At 42.8% G+C, this 24,665-nt stretch overlaps 1 protein-coding gene across 1 annotated transcript in view; it reads left to right on the plus strand.

The window, feature by feature from the left end:
- LOC103799015 (tolloid-like protein 2) overlaps window positions 1-24,665 on the plus strand; it is a 59,027-nt gene that overhangs the window by 23,502 nt on the left and 10,860 nt on the right. The window contains exons 4-13 of the mRNA XM_009071306.1: window positions 321-491; window positions 1,892-2,009; window positions 2,377-2,555; window positions 2,846-2,951; window positions 8,173-8,297; window positions 11,996-12,111; window positions 14,023-14,125; window positions 16,900-17,016; window positions 20,623-20,768; window positions 21,609-21,804. Of these exons, the coding sequence (XP_009069554.1) occupies window positions 321-491; window positions 1,892-2,009; window positions 2,377-2,555; window positions 2,846-2,951; window positions 8,173-8,297; window positions 11,996-12,111; window positions 14,023-14,125; window positions 16,900-17,016; window positions 20,623-20,768; window positions 21,609-21,804 (1,377 nt within the window). The remainder of the gene's footprint in view (window positions 1-320; window positions 492-1,891; window positions 2,010-2,376; window positions 2,556-2,845; window positions 2,952-8,172; window positions 8,298-11,995; window positions 12,112-14,022; window positions 14,126-16,899; window positions 17,017-20,622; window positions 20,769-21,608; window positions 21,805-24,665) is intronic.

Genomic DNA, 24,665 nt, shown 5'->3' on the forward strand with positions numbered 1-24,665 from the left:
GCTAGTTTGATCCCTCACCTCCTGTTTCCTTTGTTTAAGTACTGTGTTCCCATCTATGAAGCTGAGGATGTCGTTTTACACCTTTATGGCAGAACAGGTTTGGCATAGCTTATATGGAGGCTCCAAGACAAGAAGGGTCAGTTTTCTACATTTTAATTCTCTCTAAATCCCAAACAAATCACTGGCAAATCTCGCTATGACCTCTGGTTTGGTTTAACATGCTTTTTCTTTTTATCTTTTTCTGAAGCTCCAGGGTATTACCTGGGGGCTGCACATGGAACTAAAGAGGATTTAAACAGTGTTGCCACTCTGTCTTGCAGATGGCAGGCAGAACACAACGCTTGCAAGGAGACTGAAGAGGAAGGAATATAAAGATGAATCTGGGATGGATACACACTCCTCTCCCAGAGTGCGCAGGGCAACCACATCCAGGGCTGAGAGGATCTGGCCAGGGGGGGTCATCCCCTATGTGATCGGAGGAAATTTCACTGGTCAGTAGTGAAAACATTGCTCCCTGTTGGTGCAGGGGTGAGTGTCTCAAAACATGTGGGAAATCTCTGGAGCAGAGTTTTCCCATAAATGAGTCGGGTCCTGGGAATCTCCCTCCTGAGGTAGGGTGGGCACATGGTTGCACAAGGAATTGTGCACAGTGGAAGCCTGAGACTGAGGTGTGCGGTGAGATGGTTCTTCTCTTGGAGTCCATGAAATAACTGAGTGACTGGGATGGGATACTTTTCTTCAGGGTCCATCACCTGTGGGCTATGCTCATCCGCTGTGTTTCCCAATGGGGATCCTCCCTGCTGTTGGAAAAACAGGAGCAGAAGTACCCTGGGTTGCTTTCTGAATCCCCACTCAGAGAACTTTCCCTGTGCACTCTGCTTCTTGACCTGCTATTTTCTGCACACCAAACTTCAGGTTCTCCTGTAGGTGTGAGAGGGAGAGGAAGAATGAAGACAGCTCAGTGGATGAGGAACTCTCCAAATTTTATTTTTAGACTCTTTATAGTATCTCCTGGGCACTGTACAGACTAAAATGTCTCTTGGGGTGCTGCAGATCTCTTGCAAATCTCTCACGTGAAGCAAACAGACAACTTGCTCTGATATCACCTCTCCATAGTTCGGTGGCTCCCCATGGGATTGGCTTCCTTGACTTATGGATGGCAAATGCTCTGTGCCTTGCTGGAGTCAGCTCCTTTCTGTCTCCCCTAGGCTGCCTCTACCATCTCCCACTTAGGAGACCTTATTCCCTTGGGCTGCTGTGATGTACTTTGTCTCAGCAGCCACACTGCTGCCAGGAGTTTATTCTTCTGGCCCTTCTCTGCTCCGTAGTCCTGAACTGTTCCTCAGTTCGAGCAGAGAGCAGCAGTGTATCTTCACACCTTCTTACACCTCCCTGAGACTGCCTGTAGTTCCTATATAATTTTTGCTTCTAATTTTGAAGGTAAACTACCTGACAATAGCTTTGCCTTAGTTTTGAGGAGCATCTGTAGCACTCATGAGATTCCTGGTTCATGAAAGTTATGTAACTTTGCATCATGAGGGTGAATTTGGCACACCACTGAGTAGCTGGTATGCAGGTCAGAACACCTGGCAACTCTGCTAGAATGATCTCTACTTAGTGAGGTGACATGTCTTCTATGTACAAATATTGATGTGCTTAACCAAGTTTACTACTGTTTAATTAAAGCAATTAATTCATCAAGCACAAGCAGAGAAAAGGATGATACAGGAAGTTAATGCTATAGTTGGAAGTGGGTCCCAGATTCCTAGAGGTGTCTATGGGCATGAGATTGACTGATAGAAAGACTGACTATTCCCCTATTCAGATGAAGTCCTTCAGGGATGTTCCTGAAAGCCAGACCTTCATTATTTGCTCTTGATTTCTTTTTCAGGAAGCCAAAGAGCTATCTTTAAGCAAGCAATGAGGCACTGGGAGAAGCACACTTGTGTGACATTTGTGGAGAGAACTGATGAAGAGAGCTTCATTGTGTTCACGTACAGAACATGTGGGTAAGTGATGCACACGTTCCCTGCAGCTGTGTGTATTGCAGACAGCCCTTTCAGTGACAAATGTCTTTGGAAGTCTAGCTCAGAATAGGCCAATGGCTACATTGGGGGAATCTGTCACAGAGATGTCTCTGGTCACTTCCAGTATGGATTGCCAGGATAGTTTAGTATGTGCTCAGTAGAAGATGCTAAGCCTTTCTGTATTCTTTCCTGGGATAACACTAAAGTGTATAGATACATATACATATAAGTACATATAATGTATGCAGCTGCTGGCCTGAGTCCTGCCAGATGCCATCCTCTGTTCCTATCTTTCTGACTTCCTCTGTTCACTGATATGCTGCATGAGTTTCTGGGTTTTCTTTTCCAGATGTTGCTCCTATGTGGGTCGCCGAGGAGGGGGGCCTCAGGCTATATCCATTGGAAAGAATTGTGACAAGTTTGGTATTGTGGCTCATGAGCTGGGTCATGTGGTGGGTTTCTGGCATGAGCATACACGGCCTGACAGGGACCAGCATGTCACGATCATCAGAGAGAACATACAGCAAGGTAAAACAGCACTTCAGATTACTCCACCTGGCTTTTGGGTGGGTAGAAACTTTTCTTGCTGGACTTGTGGAATACACTGGTGGTCTGGAGAAGAAGAAATATTGCTAGTCTTTGTATAGAATAGAGGTAAAAATAGCTGAGTGAATAGAGATTCTGCATGTCAAGTCAGAATTGTTAGAACATAGGAGTATATCCCTTTCATCTTAGGCACCCAGAGGTAGAAGGCTTTTATTTATTTTAATTTTTTTCTTAAGTGATTTGTTTCTTTCCCATTTTGTTTGTCATTACAGGTCAGGAGTACAACTTTTTAAAGATGGAAGCTGGGGAAGTGAACTCCCTAGGAGAGACCTATGACTTCGACAGCATCATGCACTATGCTAGGAACACGTTCTCCAGGTGATAATCCAAGGTTACCTGTTATTAGGACTATTTTCAGTAGTTGTGATTGGCTCTGTGGGATATATAGAGCCTAGAAGAGACCTATGACCTATTGCAGAGATATGTGGCAGTGGCAGTGAGCTCTGCTGCATTGCAAAGCTTGAAAAATATTTGAAAATGCAGTGTGGGTGCAGTATGGTGAACTCCTGTTTTCCCCTCCCTATATACTCATTCAGTAATAATACTGGTAATATCAGAGACCTTCCAAAGCCATGTTAAAATGCTTTGCAACCTTTCCAGGCAGCACATGTGTGTCCATGTGTGTATCTGCCCACGTGCAAGGTGGGTAATGCTAAAACAAGGTTTGAATCTCTTGTTTGTCCAACTCACGCTTCGGAGCCACGATACTGCCTTCAGAATCTCTAATAGCTGTGCTGAGGGGAGAACTTAAACTCTTGATCATGACCCTTAATTACTTGGGTATTTTTTTTAAACCATTTGTATATATGCTTTAAATCATGGCCTCTGCAGGTATGTGGTTTTGTGTGACTGGGCTTTTCATGGAGAGATTTTCAGTCTTGTCCCAACTAACTGGCTAATTTCTGTATAGGCTGTTTGCTCTTGACTCCCATCTCATCTCTCCAGATGGAGCCTGTTTTCTGATGAGACTTCTCTACTGGATAGAGAGGTGAAACAAACATAGTTATGTTAAATGTAGGTATTTATGTTCTGGATTTGGAATGGGGGTTATTGGATGACCAGCTTAATTTTGCTGCATTATTAGAAGTTTTTATCCATAAATCCCTCTTTTCCAAGAGCTCTCAGTCACTGCATACTATGGGCAAAGGGGTTGGAAGGCAGAGCAGAAATATTCACACTCTCTTGACAACTTTTTGTTGCAGAAATTAAAGGTGTCTTTGGGGTTTTTAAAATTTTCTCACTCCACAGTTGTATGGAGGGGCCAACCTGTTGTTTTGTGCTTTTGTTTCAGCAGCTTCACATCAACCAGTGGAAAATTATCAAACATGCTGAAATGCTACTTGTTCTGGCAGGAGGACATGGTGGCTGGGCAAGGGTGTTTTGCAGCCTTCAGAGATTTCTTTGGATCAGATATCCAAAGCAAACAATTTTTCTTCCCTTGAGGCATCTGCTGGACCCTTCCAGCATTTTTTAAACTCTAAATGGTTAGAATTGTCTTGCACAAAAGCAGGATTAAGTTATTACTGCCATTTATATTGTGGATGCCTTTGAGTCTGTGTCCCTTGAAAACCAGGGTCCTTCAGAGCACTGCTGGGCCAAAAAAGGGATAAAAATTGCAAGAGTCCTTCTAAATTTGAATTGGTGCTTGATAGGATTTTTAAGTCTGTTTTCTTTAAGTCCTTTGTCTCTGTGACCCACCCTCACCCCAGTAGCAGTCTTTGTGCAGTAATTGAACTGAGCAGTAAGTGCCTCTGTGGGCTGATTGTGCTCTCACCATAAATAGGCAGTGCTGGGAACAGGCTTTTACTTTTCCAAGACCTGTCTTGACATCTGCTGCCCTAAGGGAATGATGCTTTGACCAATGGGTAGAGATTGGTGGGTGTATGCATGTCTCCTTCCCACCTTACTGGCTTTTGCAAGTGCTGGCTGATCACAACCCAAACTGACAAAAGGACAGAGCTCATGAAGATATTAAGTTCCAGCAAGCTTCATTAAGTTTGGTGGCTAGGAAAGGGAGAGAGTCCCCGTGTGACCCTGCAAGAGAAAGCCTGCAGGAAGTGTATTAATACATACCAGACACCTGAAAGTCCACATAAGAAGAATTTGGTATGAGCACCCCATGAGTGGAGATGGGGTGTGTGGGTGAGTTGGAGGGGAAGGATGCAGAGCTGTGTCTGTCACTTATTCTTTTGTAGCAGTACTTAGCACAAACTTCTTGTTTTTAACTCTTGTGATACCACAGCATAGGATCCTTGCCATGGCTAATGTGAGAATTCCAGTGCTACTTTTGAGAATCACTGTAGGAGTAACTCCTCCTTTTCATCTCACAACAAAACACATTTATTGTTTGCGTCTGTGGCTAATAGGAACAAGAGTCTGGCATAAGTCTGTTCTCATCTATGTCACAAAGTTGCCTGTTCTGGAGATTGTGGCTGCAGACTTTTATTTCCTGGTGCATTCCTTATGGACATGGCAGCAATCTACACTGAATATTGCTGTCTCATTAAACAATTTATTTTACAGCTGTTAAGACCCATAAACGGCAGATTAGCAGTAAGAAAGTTTAAATCTCCTCAGAGCCCTAAGTAAATAGTGGGTTAGCTTAATTCACTAAGCTGCTTGCTAGTAGACATAGCAGCCACAGCCTGGAGTTACAAAAATATGACGTCTGCAAAGCTCACGTTCAAATCAGGATGCAGGTAGCACTGCCTGCGTGTCAAGGGATATCTTCTTGATGTATTTGCAACACACCATCCTAATCCTGCACAGGACATACACACATCCTCCACAGGTTTTACTGCATAAAGTAGAGTTATGTTGTCTCTCTTCTGCACATGGGGTTATAAATACAGTTAGGACAAAATGTTCAAACAAATGGACCTGCAGCTGGGTCCTTAACTTGCCTTGAATATCTGCTTCCTTGAGTGTTGTTTTAGCACCTGTATCTGTTGCCCTATCTATTGGGACATGAATGCTTAGCTTTTATTGAGATCAGTTGATAATTTCATAACATTGGCATGGCACTTGACATGTTTCAGGGTACTGCATGAATGCTAATGACTCTTGAGAGTCTCTTCTCAAACTCTGTTGTTCTTAGCTGGTAGGAATGGTGGGTTGTTGTGCTTGAGTTACAACTGCATTGAGCAAGTAATGCTTGTTCAGCCCATGCCTTGACAGCAGGAAAACGAGGCATCCAGGATTCTTGGGTTCTTTTCCTACCTCTGGGAGGAGAGGTTAGGTATCTTATTCAAGAATGGTTCTGGTGTTGGACTTTCTGAACTGCTCTGTTTAATGATGTCTGCTTGGTATCCGTTAATTTGTGAGCCGAAGTACTTGACACTCACGTGAAACTTAACATCCTAAGTGTTGTGAACCAGATGGGGTTTGGGTGGACAGCATGGGGCTTCTTAGGCCAGACAGACTCTCCTCTGTCCTCGGTTCCTTTGATGGTAAAATGAGAAGAAATATGCTTACTGCTTCACAATTGGGAGTCATGTTCAGCAACGTGTGTGAGGGGAGTACAAAATTCATTTGGAAGAAAGAGCAAAACCAAAAATCTTACTGCTCCAGAGTAGAGCAGAGCCTTCTGAAGAAAATGTGTCCAGCAGGTTGTGCTGGTTTTGGCTGGGGTAGAGTTAACTTTCTTCACGGTGGCTAGTATGGGGCTGTGTTTTGGGTTTGTGCTGAAAACAGGGTTTCAAATAAAAGAATGCTTTTGTTAATACTGAGCAGTGCTTGCACAGAGTCAAGGCCTTTTCTGTTTCTTTGTCCTCAATAAAGGTAGTTTGAAGTTGTGTGTTGTTTACGTTGTGTGAGCAATGTCCTAGGTGCATGCTGTGTGCAGAAAACTGTGGGATATGAGTACACAGTTGTGGGGGCTGGAATGGGAAAGGGAATCAAAAGTTTGCATCTCCAACTGATGGTTTTTCTGCTGAACTTTGTCATTCTTCCCTGGTTGAGCCTGGAGATCTGCAGAAAGCATTTCAGAGGCCTCAGAAGTATGTCCCTGCCAAATGCTGAGTGCTTCTGTGAATTCCTGAGGAGGCTTGGAAACTTACTTTGAGCAAACTGACTTGTTTCTTTATTTGTGGTGTTTCTGGAATTGTAGGATTTATTTTCAATACATAAATCAATTTAGCCTGGGGCATGCAGCTGGCATGTAGAATGGCAGCTTGAATTTATAAATCAAAATTTGGACTCACCTCAGATCTTGTAAGTACCAATTTTGGTGCTAATCAGGAATCTTTCTGAAAGATGAAAACCCCGATGTCTCCCATGCACAGGTTGGTTCTAGTTTTTAAAACAGGTTAAATTCCTTCCCCTTCTATTTCTTTCTTCAGTATGAATATTTGCAAAATAATCCTCCATCCCTCTTTGCCCCCCCCCAAATGTTTCATAGAATGGTATTTATTGTTTAATAATACTGACTGCAGCTCTGGGTAGCTGTGATCCAAGTACTCTACTTGCAATATTTATTGAAAATTAAACCAATGAAAAAAAACCCTCTCAAAGTCCTTCCCAAGGCTCTTACACAGCTGAGCAGCCTAATGAACAGAATTACCTGTTTACTTAGAGCTTAACCCATACTTGAAGACTTATATTAGGACTAGACAGCACTAAAATTATTGCTTCTGCCTTGATTTCCCATTGGCCTCTATGGACAGTTGCATCCTGTCCTTCAGAAAGAGCAGTATCCTGTCCTGCCTCGCTGGCCTGACAATGAAGTTTAAGCTCACTGTTAGCCTTGGCACCTCCAAGCCTGTTAGGCATTCAGGACTGCAGTGAAAATATTCCTGTGGACTGGACAGCCTGGCTGCAAGAGCTTGGACTTCACCAGCCTGGAGTTCAGGTTTCTGATTCCCTCTCGCCCTCCCTGCAGTCCTAATGCTCCCTTGGGGGTCTCTCTTGCATGCATGGACCGCATTTTGATAGAAGTGAGGCCTGAGTTTAAATCCTTCACTGGACTGAGATCAGAAGTGCAGTAAGGAACTGAGTATGAAGCACATGGAAGAAATAGTAGCAAGTAAAAAGGCAGACACAAGTGGAGTTATTAGCTTGGAAACTTGTGCAGAACAAAGGTAGAGCACTTGATCTTTTTCTCTTGTCTGTGGCAGCCCCAGTCACTGCCAGCCCAACTCCATCTGCTACTGAGCAAAATCCCCTTCCCTCTGCTCCTTTGACTTAAACATCCAATCTGTGCTTATGCTGAACCAGATGTGCCATGGACCTTTTGCAAGAATATTTCATTGCTTTTTCTGATTTATGGCAAGGAATGTGTCTATACTCAAACAGAGGCAGCAGCAATCTTGAGATACCAAAGAGGAATTTGCTGGCTCAGTGGACTTGTCTGTACATTTGGAAGCTGCCTGCTCTAGCGTGAAGGCTGTCTCGAGACATGCAGTTATCACAAGCTGCATCACTCTGGCTTGTTAGCATGGGATATATGGTCAGGGGGATGGTGTGGGAAGCCTGCCAGGGTGACTTTCTGTGCATCATGTCCTTTCCCTACTGCTCTGTGTCTCTTTGTTCTTCCCTGTAGAGGGGTTTTCCTCGACACCATCCTTCCCCGCCGTGATGATAATGGGGTCCGGCCAACTATTGGTCAGCGTATTCGCCTGAGTCAGGGAGACATCGCTCAGGCAAGAAAGTTGTACAAATGCCCAGGTAAATATGGCTTGTGGAGATGGCTCCAACTTTGTTGTAGACACATGGTTTATCTGTAAGGCGTTGGAGTACAAGAGCACCTTAACAATCCTGTTGTGGAATGAGATCCAGGAAACACAGACCATCAAATGCTTCATGCTGGAGCTGTGGGGGAAGTGAACTTGCCTAATGTGTCACCTATTAGTACTTTGTCATTATCCTTGTTTGGTTTAGGGCCATGGTCTAGTTGACATGGTGGTGTTAGGTCATAGGCTGGACTCGATGATCTCAGAGGTCTTTTCCAAACTTAATGATTCTGTGAATCTGTCTAGAATGAATTCTGAGGAATTCAGGGTCTGTATGTTTGGGAATTACTGCTTTTAGCTTATAGTGGGTGGTATAACATTCTTAGGTGTGTTAGTTCCAGCTAACTTTTTTTTTCATCACATAATAATCTCTAAATTGCTTTTGATTGAACAAAACATTGTTCTTGGAAAATTATCTCATGGATTAGTTTAGAGGTTGATCTGTTTTGCGCTGTGTTTTTCGACTGAGTCAGACTTAATCCAAGCAGGCTTTTCATTCCCATAGCTGGAAGAATCAACTAGGTTTCTCGAGGCAAGCTGAGCAGCCCCTTTGGCCTGAGGTTCAAGTCAAACTAAAAGGCACAAAGCAAGTTCCTTTCAAATGAGGACCCTTATGAGTCTCAAGTTTTCCACTTGCAAAGTAGAACTTTCCTACTATTTTTTCCCCCCACAAAGCTTTAGCAGAGGTTATTGCAGTTCAGAACATATTTGGCAGCAAAATGATTAGAGCTTTAAGCCTACTAAACAATTTTTCTTTTCAAATATCTGTTGTTTTTGTTTGGTTTTCTTTTTTTCTTTGCCTCAAAATTTATACACAGGTTGCATCTGAAGAGAAGGTGTGCAGTACATTTAAAGACATTAGCGTCTTCAGCTGCCGTTTGAATCTGTACCTTGAAATGTTGTCTTTCTCTGCAAAATACAAAGCAGAGGAGTTCAAAACCAAAGAACTTCAACTATGTGTTCAAGCTGGGTCTGAATGAGACTTAAGGTTGAGGGCATTTTGTTCAGTAGTCAAGCTGAGGATTTTTAGGTAAAACACAGCAATATTATTTAGAAGTTGAATGGCAGATGGCTTCCCTTTTAGAAAGAATCTCCATCTGAGAATGCCTAATAAAATCTCTCCAAAAAAAGAGCGAGTATGGTGAAGGATGAGTTTACAAGTGTGCACTGGTATGAGCCAGAACAACTGCTGTGTCTATTGTAAGAAACAAGGCTCTGCAACTCATTAGACTGGAGCTCTTGTGGCTGCTATAGTTAGAGCTTGCTTAGCTTGTCCATTCTAAAACCCTGCTGTTTTAAATTGCTCTTAATTCCCCAAAGCTTATACCTGCTGGGTTAAAGTTAGTGCCAAGCCAGGTGAAACCAAATGAAATTTGCTGAAGGAATTTCTGGAAGGCAAGATGCAGTCTGCTACAGAGTAGTTAATGCTACAGTTGATACAGCCACATGGTTAAGGATTTGATGACTATAGTTGCTACAAAAGGCTTTAAAACAGCTCATCCTGCTATGTTGTGTTGTGCTAGAGGAAAGAGGCCTGTGTGGCTGTGCTAACTGTGCAGGAATGGTTAGACTATATATTGAGAATGGTCATGCGTTATATAATTTCCACTGATTCTCTGGGCATTTTCAAAGATATACTGTGTACCAGTAACCAGCTGATGAGCTGTAAGTGCCTGTCACTCAACTACTTCACTTACAAGTGAGTTCTAAGGCATTTGCCTTTCTACTTTGCTTTTCACCTCTCTTTCTTTCTAGCTGCTCATTTTCTTGGATCCCAGAATTACCAAACAGTTGCTTTATTAGACCTGTTGGCTTCTTTGCTACTAAATGGAGTACAGTTAGCTGTATTGCTTTTTGGAGTGTTCTGCAAAGAGACTGTGCTCTACACACAAATGTGTACTGCTCATTATCATGCTTCCCCCTGCATGTGCAAGCAATCGCTTTGCTCCATGCTGAAAGGCCAATCTTTCCCAGTGTGTCTGGGCAGTTTCCTCTGCAAGCCTTGGATAGTTAGGCCTCCTTTCATGATGTTTTAGCAGAAGTGTCTCTGGAAGTAGATACAATAGTACCTGTTCCATAGTTACAGTCTTGCCAGGAGCTGTGTAATCACACTTAGACATATTAAGTCAGGGCTGTTGGAAACCTTTACTGAAGGCGATAATCCTTTTGTCCTGTGTCACTATAGTCATGTTGCATGTGTTTCCCGTGATTTAGAGTTCTCTTCATCATTTCATATTTGTTTAAATAGACTTTTGAGCAGAGAAAAAGGACTCTTAAATATCTTGGTGAGTTATGGATTGGAATTCCCTCTTTGTTAAAAAAATATATATTAAAGAAACCCTTTTCGTGTCCCCACCTGTTGTTCATCTAGTCTGATCTGTCAGGCTGTGGATCAAACTTGTTTAGGGAAGATAAGAAATTCTGGTCTAGGTGACTCCCTCTCTGTTTGAAGATATTAAAGTTTTTTGAATGGGACCAAGTCTCTTTTCACCTCCAACTTCCAACTCGCCCATCTGACTGTAATCATGGCTGCAAAGTTAGTGTGTGATAGCATCAAGCAGAGGAGATTCCCCTGGCATTTCCATGAGAAAAGGAGGGCCTTGTCGGATCTTTCAAAGCACTGCTGCTTAATCAGGGATTTTTGGGAGCTGCCTTACTGTCTCTGAGGAAACCAAGTAGAAGATCAAGGGCAGCTTTACAATATCAGTAGGTTATGAAATTCAAAAAACAACTGGGAAGCAGGCAAGCCAAGGTCCCTGCTTCTTGCAGTAGGTATTTGGATGTGTCTAGTGGTCACTCTGAAGGAAATGGGAGCTTTGATATTTGTGTTCCTCTCACCTAAGCCAGTTAGCTGCTCTGCAAATGTAGATGGTCACTCCTTGTTCCAGCTCAATCATCCTGGCTCAGAGAGCAGGAACTACAGTAGTCACATCTTTCCCAGATGTTGCAAGCTGCAGTTCCCTAAAGGAGCATATGCATGTGCATATTACTTTCTTCCCAAAAGTCACTCTGGGATCTACATTTCATCAACTGCAGCAGGCCACAAAATGGGAAGTTGGAGAGCAACGGGCTGCTGTGCTCACGTTTTGTCCTGTGCAGTGTGACGGCAGGGTAGGTGCTGGTCAGCCGAAGAATGAGGGCAGTGGGGCTTGCCCTGCTTTTGTTAGACTGTTTTAACCCCAAAAAAGACACATAACAATGGTAACTAAGGAGAACATAATTGAGCAGCTTGTAATGAAGGGAAAATAGATTTGCTGGCAGCAGTTTTGGTGTTGCAAGGTGGAGTGGGGTTAATATGTTTCATCTGATTAGAGTATGAGATACTCTTCAGCATGGTTGAAACTTGAAAATGCTGGCACAAGGAAATAAGATGAAGGAGGAAGAGTGCCTCTTTAAAAGCTGTTTCCCTTGTGTCCTTGATCATCTTCTATCCTGGAAATTCTAACAAGTTTCATATCACTTCTTCAACAAGGTCTCAGGTGGTCAATGGCCTTTGGCCAGTACCGTGAATGAGCATCGTTAGAGTACTGGCCACCAGCCTGCACATCACAGCCATGAGCAAACATTTTGGCAGACCCTGATGTCTTTCAGAGTCCCTTCTGGTTGATAAGGTTTTTTTTCACTTTCCCACAGCTTGTGGAGAGACCTTGCAAGACTCAACAGGTAATTTCTCAGCCCCTGGCTTTCCAAATGGCTACCCTTCCTATTCCCACTGTGTCTGGAGGATCTCAGTGACCCCAGGGGAGAAGGTAGGTGCCACACCAGTACAGCATGTACTCTGCACTTGCCTCTTATGTGGTTTTGCTTGTGATGACAGTGTTAGTAGCTGACAGAAGACCTCTGCATGCCTGGAGTGCAAGGATGGAGCCTGGAAAGGCTCCTGAGCACCACTATTGTCCTTCCAGAAATGGGGTCAGGAAGACATGGTCCTGAGGAGAGAAGAGAGAATGCTGGAGCAGAGCCCCCTCACAAGTCTGGGCTGCATGTTAATCTCTGGTCCCTCCTCTCAATTTGAGGCTGAACTCTGCACAGACACTTCCTGCCTCCTACTATCTCCAGCTGAGCTCACCTTGCAAAGTCAGGTGCCACTCATATGAGTTAGATAAAATGTGCCAGCAATCTGGGGTTCCAAAGGGAGACAAGGAGCAGTGAGTGACATCTGTGGTCTGCCCCTGTCACAAGGCATAATGTCCCTGTCAGGGAACTCCCACTCCCCGCCTTGAAATGCCAAGCCCCACTGCACATCAATTACCCACCCTGTCCACCTTCCTCCCAGCTCCTTTTGTTTCATTTATCCTCCTGTAGAAATTAAATATTTCCTTAATCCAGTAGCACTAGCCCTTCAGGCCTTTCATGCCATACCAGGCTGTAGGAATTTACAGCCCAGCTTGGAGTCTCTCTGGCAGAGTGGCTCTGCTGAGGACCACCCTCAAGACATGCTTAAGACGCAGATTCTAACAAGTGCAGAGCTCACTTGTGTTGCAACATCTGCTTAGCTCTGGGACCTGGTTCTGTCACCTGCAAGCCCAGTCCCATGCCATACTGAACTCCTGCAATCAGCTGCAGGGAGAGCATTGCTGGGGCAGGAGGGCCAAGAGCTGTCCAGGTTTGGAATCTGTGGCACTGGGAGTTTTGTAGTGTGAATATTACTGTAAACTCTCCCATCGCTTCTCAGCCTCTTCAGAAGTGTTTCATTGGGTAGGACCCAGCATCTGAATGCTGAACCACTAATGGTAAAAGAGGAAATAAATAATGGATTTCAGATTAAATGCTTCAACTTTCCTGTTTAATCAAATGCAGCAATTGGTACAAAGCAGCACTGTAGCACTGAGGTGTTACCTGAGAACAGATACTGGGCTTGTAGCACTCACCTGCATAGCAACAGATGGGTCTTCTTTTGCTGTCCAAAATCAGAAAACTGCAGAAGTGTGAGCAAAATGAGCAGCATAGTTACAGACTGCATTCTGCACATCCAGCCAGGACTCTGGGGGAGATCATCTATTTCAGTCTAATGATGTTTCAGTGGCAGACTAAGGCTGTAAATGAACACATGGGTTAAGTCTTGCAAGGAAAATAATGCAAGTACATCCCACTAGTGACCTCCATAAGCCCAGAGCAAGGCCTGCAATCCATGTTACTGAGGAAGACCAAAGTAATAACGTTTTAATGCTAAGCTCTGCTTGGTAAAGCCTTGCTAAAAACAGAACACAATAGCATCACAGGGATGGTGTGAGTCTGATTAGGTATTTCTTACAAGTGTCATTTATATGAGGGTATAGACCCCAAATGTGTGTTTTATGACAATGTCTTTCTCTAATGTTCACATTACTCAAAAACAAAGATTCAGTTTTTAATTTTAAAAATCCAAACAGGGCTCTTTTTAAAGTAATATTTTAGTAGCTGAGGAGCATTGACTTTGAATTACGGAATTGATAGTAAAGGGTTGTCTACTGTCATGTACTATCATGGTTTCATTAAAATACTTTTAGAAGCCTTCCTTTTTTGAGGAAAGCTGACGTACAAATCCCACCAACTGCCCAACTCTTTTTTCCTGCACACTCGCTTAGGCAACACTGTAGCAGAGACACAACACAATCTACAGGGTCTTCTTCTTAAAGTAGCTCCCTCCCCAAAGGGAAATGTGTACTCTCTCCTTTCAGATTATGCTAAATTTCACATCAATGGACCTATTTAAAAGTCGCCTTTGCTGGTATGATTATGTGGAGGTGCGTGATGGCTACTGGAGGAAGGCTCCCTTATTGGGTGAGTAGCTGTTTCATTTTAATGGCATTTTGTGTATTCTTCTTGATACTTTGCAGAGTGGGTGGGGGAAACAAACAGAAACAAACCTTCTTTCACCTGGAAGAAGCCTACGTATGTTTCCATCCAGAGGTGTTGGTGTGCTGTGTTCACTCCAAATTATCTATGCTCCAAGCCCTTTGGTAGCAGAGAGTTTATTCCTTCGTTTTCCAGCTTGACAAATGAGGCAGGGAGGGAAGTGAGCCAGGGGCCTGGCTGGGACTAAAAATGTAGTCTCTGGAGTTTTATTATTGCTTTTTCCTATGTCTGGGGTGGAAACATCAGGCATTCAGAATGAAGCAGCGATACAGCTCCTGACCCAAGCTTCTGCCATTATTTCTCAAGTATTTATCTTTATAAATACACAGTACTCTGTGTTTTCAGCCTTTGTACGTCTGGTGGGCAACTTGCTATACTGTGCCTAGGGTGTCAAACTGTGCAAGGACTCTACTCTGCTTCTGCTCCCAAAGATCTCTAGGAAGTGCAGGTCCTCTGCATCCTCCCTATTCCTCTGCCTCCTGCTATTGTAACTGCAAGTCTTCTGTCATCCTGAGTAGTTCAGGAGTCCCACCTGCTTTGCCGCTGGCTCTGATCCTGACTTTGTCCCCTAACCTTGGTGTCCCAAACATGTGAAACATCCCTTTCTACCTGAAAGGTAAGAAGCAATCAGGTTGTGTAGCATCCCCAGCTATATTAGAGGGGTTGTGCCCCAAGCTGCAGCACAGGACTGGGCTAGTCAGCATTGGGTCAGAGGGCTTAGGGAGATTTGAGTATTCTCCTTGGCCCTAGTGGACATCCTAGCCCTGGTACCAGGTGAGGGGCAGAGGTTGAAGCCATGCTGCTCTCCAGGTTTCTGTGGGCCTACCTTTAAGTGCAGTTGGCAGCTGGCTTTACTGTTTCCTGCCTGTTTTGGGGTTGACAACATTTATTGCTGTTCTCTGCTGCACATGCATCAGGTAACATTTCTCCTGCAGCTGCAACTTAGCTCCTCATTAGTTTTTTTTTCTGTCGAGTAATTTAAAGGTATTTCAGGAGCCAAGCACTTCCCTGTCCCCCTAGTGCAGGTGGACTTGGGAGTGTTTCCATCTGGAAGGAGGCACTACATGAGTGGCCACAGCTCCCGCATGGGGCTGAGCCCATGAAATTAGCTCGGAAGAGGCAGACAGACGGCAATTCAGCAGGGGGTGGGGAGGGGGATTAGTGTGAATTGTGAAAGCACGGGCTTCTTGTGGAGAGAAAAAATATATGTGTGTTGCATATTTTCCCAAGGAAGTGTGTGAAAACCCAGCCTTTAAATGGTGTGTAACTTTTTATGAATGGGCCCTTTATCACCCTCTGAGGAGCTTGCTCATTCTGGTTCCTCATCTGTGTTTCCTCTTCTTGACACCCTTGTTAAACTCCAAGTCTAAATCCAGGAGGCAGTTGAGTTGCTCAGTGACCCTAGAGGAAGGAGCTTTGCAGCACCGATGCGGTTTTTAGCATCCCCATTTGGGGTGAAGATGGGAGATGCTATTGCTACACTGCCAGGCTGTCATGCTGCCCCAACAGTGCTGGGCAGCTTGGGAACACAGGAGTAGCTGAGTAAAGCTGGATCCAAAATAATATTTGGATGGGTGACTCTGCAAAAGAAAAAAAGTGGGCAGTGAAACTGCCATTCCCAGCCAGCTAATGGAAACTAAGATGCTGTCTTTCAAGTAAGGCATTAACTGCATTTTTACCCAGTGTGTGTTGTTCAAAGAAGCCTTTGCCTGATATTTTAAGGTCAAGATCCTTATCATCACTGTCCTGACTGAATTCAACCTGAAGAATTGCTCTCTGCCTCTGTCAAATTTCCACTGGGATTCAGTTGGACAGGGTGCCAAGGCCACGTTAATTCAGTGTATACCCTGCTGCTTTAAGCTGAAATGAAAAACCATGTTTGCGCTGTGCAGGCTCCTGATCCAAGTACAGGTTTCTGACTCTGTGCATATTTGGTGCTCGCTCTGTTTTTCTAATGAGCTTCTGGCTTGAATAGGTAGAGGAGCACCAAAGTGATGTTGTTGAGGTTATTTGGGCTACAGATGTCATCTGCAGCTGTTCTGTTTCAGGATTCATCCTTGCTGGCAGGATTTGGGTATTTATGAGTGCTAGTGCATGCCAGAGAGCACAGAGCTGGGGGAACCATGGAGCAAAAAGGCTCTTGGTCTCTTGAAAGATATTAAATGACTGCAGAAGCTTAACTGAGAGGAGCTGAGCAGAGAATAATGTGGGTTTTTTCTCATCAGCATGGCCATACCCTGCCCTTTATTTGACTTGGATAATTTGTTCTTGGGTGTAAAATGATGAAGGAGCTTCCAAGGCCTTGCAGGTGGAAGGGATGTTCCCTTAATGTCACATCTCTGGAAGGACAGGGGATGGTTCCCCACCCTTGCAGCTCATTTGACCAATGATGTGATCAAAACAAGAGGCCTTTTTAATTTACCAGGGTAATAGAGGCTTCCTCTGTGACTACTGGATTCTGTTCCCAGCTGAAGAGAATTTTCATTTACTTAATATTTGAAAAGAATTTGAATTAATGGAGGGGGGAACACAATCTCATTCAAAAGCACAGGTGATGGGAGAGAAAGGGTGTTTTACACAAGCACAACTCATTTAACCACAGGCACTTTGCTTCCTGGAGCCACAGATGTCTCTTACGCTGTTCTGCCTATCAGCCAGGAGATCATGGAGGTCTTCATTGCCTCTTTCCTGCCTTCTAGGTAGATTTTGTGGTGACAAGATTCCTGAACCAGTAATCTCCACGGACAGCAGGCTGTGGATCGAGTTCCGGAGCAGCAGTAACATCCTGGGCAAAGGCTTCTTTGTGGTCTATGAAGGTACAGCCCTTAGCTAAAAGTCTGTCACATTGTATGGAGCAGCCAGAACAGGATACTGGGATTTTATGGGATCAGCAAGAATTATGCTGCACCACATGGCTAGATATGGCCACACTCTATTTTTTATGGGAACTGGCAGATTTTGTGGTTTGTTTCAGTAGACAAGGCATGGGTCTTCCAACTAGATCATCACATTTTGGGGGGCACAACAGGATAGGGACACAAAGCAATAGTTTCCATATATATACCACGTCCTGTTTGCTCTAACCAGTCCCTGCAAGCAGCAGTGTCAAGTGTAACAGGAGTTTCTTTCAGTTATTTTAACAGGCAAAGTTCTGTTTGGGATCATACATTTTATATAATTTGTCTGGAGTTTGGGGGTTTTTTTTTGCTTAAATACAAAGATTGGTTTCTCCCTTATGTGTTTTGCTTACAGAAGATTGGAAATTAGCATGACAGACCTTCTATAGGTCAGGTTCTTAAGAAACCTGCATGGCACTGGCATGATGAAAGCAGAGGAGGAGCAATACTACCACAGTCACTACAAATCAGTAACATCCTTTTTCCATATATGCTTATTTTTTACAATAACAATTCTAAAATGTATTCAAAGCCTTCATTTTTCTCTGGGCAGCAGGCATTTTCTTAGAAATACCAGTGTTGTCAACAGTACTGAGTTTGGCTGTCTTGGTATTGACATTGCATCATCTTCTTTTTGCAGCCACAGGAACAAACACAATGCTGGAAACCCAGTGCCCAAGTGTCCAATAAACTCATGAATAATGGTACTAACAGAGGGAAGTGAAGCAAACATGGGACTGTGAGGGAAGTGCAAATAAAGCATATGAGGATATCACAGCAGTGTGGGGCTAGCAAATCTGTTTCACAGGAGAAATATCTGTTTTCTGCAGGAATTGTTGCCCTAGAGACAGAAGTAGCTTGCCTGATTTATTTATTTTTGTACATCTCTCCTGAAAAGCAGATGTTGCCTGGACCATGTGATTTGTAGCACTCTTTTTATGGTTGTTTGTTGGAATTAGAAGTGATCAAACTAGTGTGTCTCTGTTTTATTTTGGCTTATTGATTTGGTGGGCTAGTCAGCTTAATTCTTACAGTGGACTATTCCCCAGTGATATCTGCTCCAACTTAAAAAAATAGCATGGTGAGGAATGTTTTTGGGAACCATTTTCTCTGTTCCTCATCATGTTTGTTAATATGGCATCATGCTTCAATTTACTAAATGTTATTGGAAGAAAAAAAATTCACATTGGTTACATTCTAAAGTCACTTTGCAAAGTGACTTTCTTTTCTCTTGATAATTTCCCATATTTCCTGTTGATTTATAAATGATCCCTGAAGGTTCATCAAATATGAGCAATACTTGCCTCACTTGACTTTTGAGTAGAGCAACTTAGTGATCAAACAAAATCCAACTGTTCATATTTTACTGCCTCCTCTTTTTATGTAACCCTTTTCTGCAAGAAATTTCCCATTGGAAAGGTATGAAATCTATGGCTCTGCCTGAGAGCAAGCACAGAATATGACTGGTGGAAACCACCTTGTACTACAGAAACAGTGATGGCTCATTGCACAGTTCTTTTCTTACCTCACCCTCTGCTTGTCAGAGAAGCAGCTAGTGAGACTATCTGCATTTCTCTCCATAATTTATTTGCTGAAATAGGAGATTTTCCAAAAATCTTCCATCATCCCTTTTTCCCCTCTGATGCAAGCTCTAATAATGGCTTGTTTCTTTCCTCCATTGTCAGGTGGCTGGCCAAGCTGTTTTGTGTCTTTTGTGCTTAGGCAATGAAGGCAATTTTTATTTCTAGGAGGGATTGCCCTTAAACGTCTAATTTGCTATCATTTTTTGTTCAAAATCTTTCTGTGTTGCCATTAGTTCCTCTTTCTCTTTTGAACTCCTCCCTCACATAATAATAACTTTCTTGAATAGTGGGTTTAGCACTGCTTCTCTGTCTTCTGCTTTAATGAGAACACTAGTGCATCTGAGCTTTACTGAGAGGTCTGTGGGTGAGAATTGACTTTTGGATTTGGATTCCTCCAAGTCTTGGCCCTAAAGTTTTTGGAAGATGGGAGGAAAGAGGCAGAAGCATCTAGCCATATGATGGTAGAATTACTTGATACTAAATGACAGTTAATGTAGTGAAAGTGTCCTCATAGTTCAGTCATTCTGTTTCTTTTCTTTCATGAGATTCAAGATGGGAAGATGTTGGCGGTTTTGCCCTACAGCACTGCTGGCAGCCCCGAATTTGTCATTATTACTGCCTTCTCAGACTCTCAGATGAACCTTCTCAGGCTCAGCAGGTGTTCTTTCCTTTTTCCAGAAAGGCTTTTCCAAGCATAGTTGACACTCAGCTGAATTTCAATGTGAACTACTGCAATGGATAGAGAAAATATTATTTGTTGGCTGTCAGTTTTACGGCTCTTAAGAAAAAAAGTCACTTCTCTGCTCTTATAGTCCTTCTTCTACAGGGACACAGTTCTTTAAAGGGTCCCTGAGAGGTTCTCTGTAGCACCAGTTATAGCTCTGAATATATGAACTCTAACTGCAATCTATCTGTACTCTGCAGCTGAATTTTGGGTACAACTGTTTGGTGGTGCTTTAGCAGCGATTCTCTAAGAGCTTAGCACTGCAGTAATGAAACAGTGCTTTTAACTAGGTTGCAGTTAAACATCAATAGCTTACAGTGCAAAAACAAGATAGTGTTACCCAATACAAGCAATTTCCAGGACACTATAGGGAGACCCACGTGGGAATCGCTAATGCAGTGCGTTGTGGGGAGAACCCACCAAGGGTGAGGATGGTTGATGTCTGGCAGGTGCCATTGCAGCACCATCTCTCTTGTACTTACTGTCAGTGCTTTTGTTTGCTTGACTTTAAACACAGCCAAAACATTCATGTCTTTTGTAAACATGTGTGTCATACATCATGGGGTAACACAGGTTTAGCCTGTGATCTTACTATCATTTGTTACATAGTTTTGCAAACAATTTTGCTGAGCTGATGTTGTCTTTGAGGTCTCTCCTAGTTTTGTATTAAACTACATTATCATTACATTTTCTCTTCTTGGTCTTTTAACTTACTCATTCTTACTTTTGGCACTAAAACGAAATTTTTCTGTATAACCGTCAGCCTGATGGTCTCGTGGTGAGCAGCTCTACTCATGCTTGCTAATATTGCCATCGTGTGGCTGGATTAGATTCGCAATTTGTTTTTATTTTGGGTGGTTTTGGTTCTTTGGTTTGGGATTTTTTTATTATTTTAATTCTTTTTGGCAAACTTTTCTTGGTTCTTAATGCTGGTAGTAGATTTCAAGCAGATGTGAAGGTGACCAGGAGTATGAAACACAAATTCATAAAAATTCTCTGTCCCAGTGAGTTCGCCTTCTAAGGATGTTGGCACAGCAACACAGGAAACACTGTCACTAAGAGGCGATGTTGAATTTGTAAAAACTTCCATGACTTGTGTGTTGCCTTTGTATAACAAGTGCTATTGATACAGACTTGAACGAGGAAGGTATGTATGGAGCAGGCTTTACCTAAGGAAAAACCTGCAGTCTTATGGTTTTGCTGTTTGTTTTTACAAAGCTATTTGCGGTGGAGAAATTCACAAAGATGCTGGACAGATCCAATCTCCCAATTACCCAGATGACTACAGACCTTCCAAAGAGTGCATCTGGAAGATCACAGTTTCTGAGGGTTTTCACATAGGAATCACATTCCAAGCCTTTGAGGTGAGAAATGTCATTGTGTATTATATTGCAGATAATACTTTGCCTGTGTAGATCCTTCAAAATGAAGAAGAAAGTGGTGTAAATAATAATTTTACAAATATATATTTTATCTACTTCATAATATTGTTTATCCTCAACAGAAATTTGCTCAGAGATTTTGAAGCCAAATTTTAAATAATATGAGTTTTTCAAAAACTGTTAGAGAAAAGTATCCATGATGTTAAATAGGGACTCATGAGTCCTTAAATTTCCACTCTGATCAAATGAAAATAAATGGTCACAATCCAGGCAAAACACTCTTGTTGGTGTTACTGGGACTTGGCAGATTGCAGGATGTGACTCCCCAAAGAAACATCATGTTCCCAGATGGCAGACAGGATTTGAAGAGTTCACAAAAGATTTTCTCCTACTGGTTAAAGGATGTCTTACACTCTTAGCTAGGTGCCTAGTGGCCTATTTCTGACTACTGGTGTATAAGGAGTGGGCAGGACCTTGGTTGGTGCATTAATCCATCTATCCCATAGGTTCCTGTGCCTTGTGTACGTTTACCAGGCTTGTCCTGCAAAGGGCTGACACCACTACCTCCTACCTATGACCCCATAGCTATTCCTTGAACCTTTTTGTTTGTAGTTGTTCTGCTCTGTTTCTTACAGCTTCTCATGGAAAAGCAGTTTGTGGATAGTCAGGGACTGGGTTTCACTGGAGGATAGGCATGAATAGGGGTAGAACTGAGATGTGCTCAGGCTCTAATGCAATTTCAACTGCAGGAGAGCTCAGTGGCAGCCATGAGCCAACTACCTAGTACTAGCGAGGTACAGGCACATCCTTTTCCCACTGCAGATTGAATGGCACGACGCGTGCTCTTATGACTACCTGGAGATCCGAGATGGCCTTACTGAACACAGCCCACTGATTGGCCACTTCTGTGGCTATGAGAAGCCAGAAGACATCAAATCCAGTTCAAATAAAGTATGGATGAAGTTTGCATCTGATGGAACCATCAATAAAGCAGGCTTTGCAGCAAATTTCTTTAAAGGTATGTGATCTGGTACCTCTCACAGTCAAGGTTGGGGACAAGTCATCCCTTAACCAACTGCCATCCTGAAATGACCAGTTAAGTTAAGGACTATTAGACATGTCTGTACATCCATATATCAAGTTTATATACAAATTGCTTCGAGGGTCTAGAGGGATTTGATGCTGAGGCATGAATACCACCTCCCTGTTTAGGACAGAAAGGAGGCCTGCTGGGCAGGTATCAGCACAGACACTAACACCTGGTGTTGCACAACTGGACAGAATGTCACCTCCATTTAGCCATGCCAGGGGACATTGTCAAAGAAGGTACTAATACTGCACAGGGAGTGTTAAAAACAACTCTTTGCCTAAGTCCTATTCCAAAAGAAACCTCCAGAGAGAGGGTAAATCTGAATGCAAGTAGAGTCCCAGAAAATAGAACTAGGAGTGTTTTAGGAGAGAAAAGTGTTCCTAAACTGAGATTCTCTTCAGGAAGATGCAAGCAAGACTAAGTTTTTTGCCTTTTTTTTTTTTTTCCTAAGAGCTGGACCCTGTAGATGGTCCTTTGGTAGCATCCTAATGACTTGATAGAGGCAGGAACCAAATATCTAACCTCTTGGGAAAACACCTGCAAAGCTGTTGCAAGATAGATAGTCCATGTTTCTCTTAGGTTCACTGACAGCTGGACAGAAGTAATAGCTGCAGCGCCAATATTTGGATTGCATAAGTCCTTTATTTATTTCTACTTTAACTTTTCTCTTGTGTTAAGGGTGTCATGGTCCATTTAGATTTCTCAAATTTGCAGGAGAATGTACTCTGTGAATTAAACTTTATTGCATGAGCACATTAAGAAATAGAACAAATAAACATGTGAGGGCTCAATCCCCCTTGCTCAGACTATCACATGAATTCACTTATTCACCATTCAAATAATAAGATTTCATAATTTATAATCCATAATTTTTAAACCATGCACTTATGTGAAAACAAATAGATAAACAAAGCTTAATTCACAGAGTACATTGTCCTGTAAATTTGAGAGATCTTAATGGACTGTGACAAAGTGTTATTGCAAGATAACTGGCAAATAGTGTGGTGTTTAATTCTAGTCCCTGAACAACTCTCACACTGCCTGAACTTCCTTGTTTAAACTTCTCAGGTTCCACAAAGACATGCTGAATACTTCTTCATAAAGATACCTTGGCTTCTTTCAGGAGTGCACAGTGCCTGCTGACTGTGGCAGAGATGTCTTGCAGGAATTAGCACTACATGGAGAAACAGCAAGCCATTCTCTAGAATATGGGATTCCCCTGCAAGTTTGTAGGGGGAGAAAGTTATACACCTGAACCTGGGGTGCTTTCCTTATGATACAGATAGTCGAGAATAAACATATTTGGTTTTTATGTAAAAATGTGTAAACATGCACGCTATGCAATTGCAGACACAGGTATTTTCTGTGGAGTTTTTGCTGGCAGACATCTGTCAGTGTCTACTCAGACTTCACATATTTGACCCAGAAACTGTGGATGGTTAAGGTGTTTCTAAGTCCATGCCAATAAATTCAGCTGAGGAGCAAAGGCTATTTGTTTGGACTAAGTGTTAGAGTAGCTGTAGCTACACAACTTCTAGCCAGCTTGCATTGTGGGCAGAGCTGATGTCTGTGCAAAAGCTGGGTAGACACACTTGCAGACTGCATGTGGAGTTTCAAGCTGGGAAATGAAGTCTGCAACCTGTACCTCCATATCCAGAGGGATTGTGACTACCGAGTGTGTCATGGACAAAACAGGTGGCTCTGCAGGCACTCTTTAGACTGCCACTCATAGCTGACCGAGCAAAGGGTCAGCTTTGCCTTAATGAATTATGAAAGGAATACAGCTTCACTCACATGTCTTACAACAGTGAAAGAAAATAACTTAGCTCAAAAAAACCCAAACAGAGTTAAGGATGGAATTGAATGCTATGCTTTGTGAGAAGATGCAGTGGTATCTTTTAACTTTTCAGAGAAAATGAACTTGCAAACAGCTCAGAGAGAGTAAGCATTGGTCACATCCAAGAGGCAATGTCAGGAAAATATGAAGAGCAATTACCTCATGTCCTCTCCATGATATCTCAAGGGAAAGCTGTAGGATTATTCTTTTATTAGTTATCTTAATTTTGGTAACAAATTGTATCCTTGAAGCCTATTTTGTATGTGGTTGTAGTATTAGTTATGATGTGCTTATCTGAGACTTACATTGTTGTGCATTTCTTCTTCACAGCAAACATTAGAGGAAAGACAATACTTTGTGAAATATACCTGTCCATATCCAGGACATATTCTTCCCATGTTGAAGACAGATCACAGAGATTTTTGATGATTATAGGAGTTGCAGCCTCTCTTTTCTCTCAACCAAGTGATTTAACAGCCAGTTTAGAACTATTGAACCTGTACCTAAGCACAGAGTAGCAAAGAAATGCTCTGCTTTCTTCATAGTGAATTACTCTTTCTGCGTAGTGAATTCACAAACAGAAGCCAGAAAATAATATTTGTTTGCACTGGAACTGTTGCAGTGAGGGTTTCTGACTGTGGGAAGGCTTTGAAGGAAGACAATCAATAGAAGAAAACAGAATATTTCAGCTGGAAGGGAAGTACAGTGGTCGCCTATCTGGTCAAGACTCTTCCTGTTTCATCTACATAGCAGTAACTATTACTGGAATGTTATGTAGGGTGTAAGTGTCAAGCTGTTGGCAGTGGAATGCTGCAGGGGCTGCCCATGCCAGACAGACAGTTCAAGCTGGCTGAGCAGGACATGTGACTGGGCCCATCAGCTGGACTGGTGGCACCTCTGTGAAAACATGTTTAAAACAAGTGAAAAATGATAGGGAGAGAGGAGGGAACAA

Source organism: Acanthisitta chloris, unplaced genomic scaffold (genome assembly GCF_000695815.1).
Source record: "Acanthisitta chloris isolate BGI_N310 unplaced genomic scaffold, ASM69581v1 scaffold11073, whole genome shotgun sequence".
NCBI lineage: Eukaryota > Metazoa > Chordata > Aves > Passeriformes > Acanthisittidae > Acanthisitta > Acanthisitta chloris.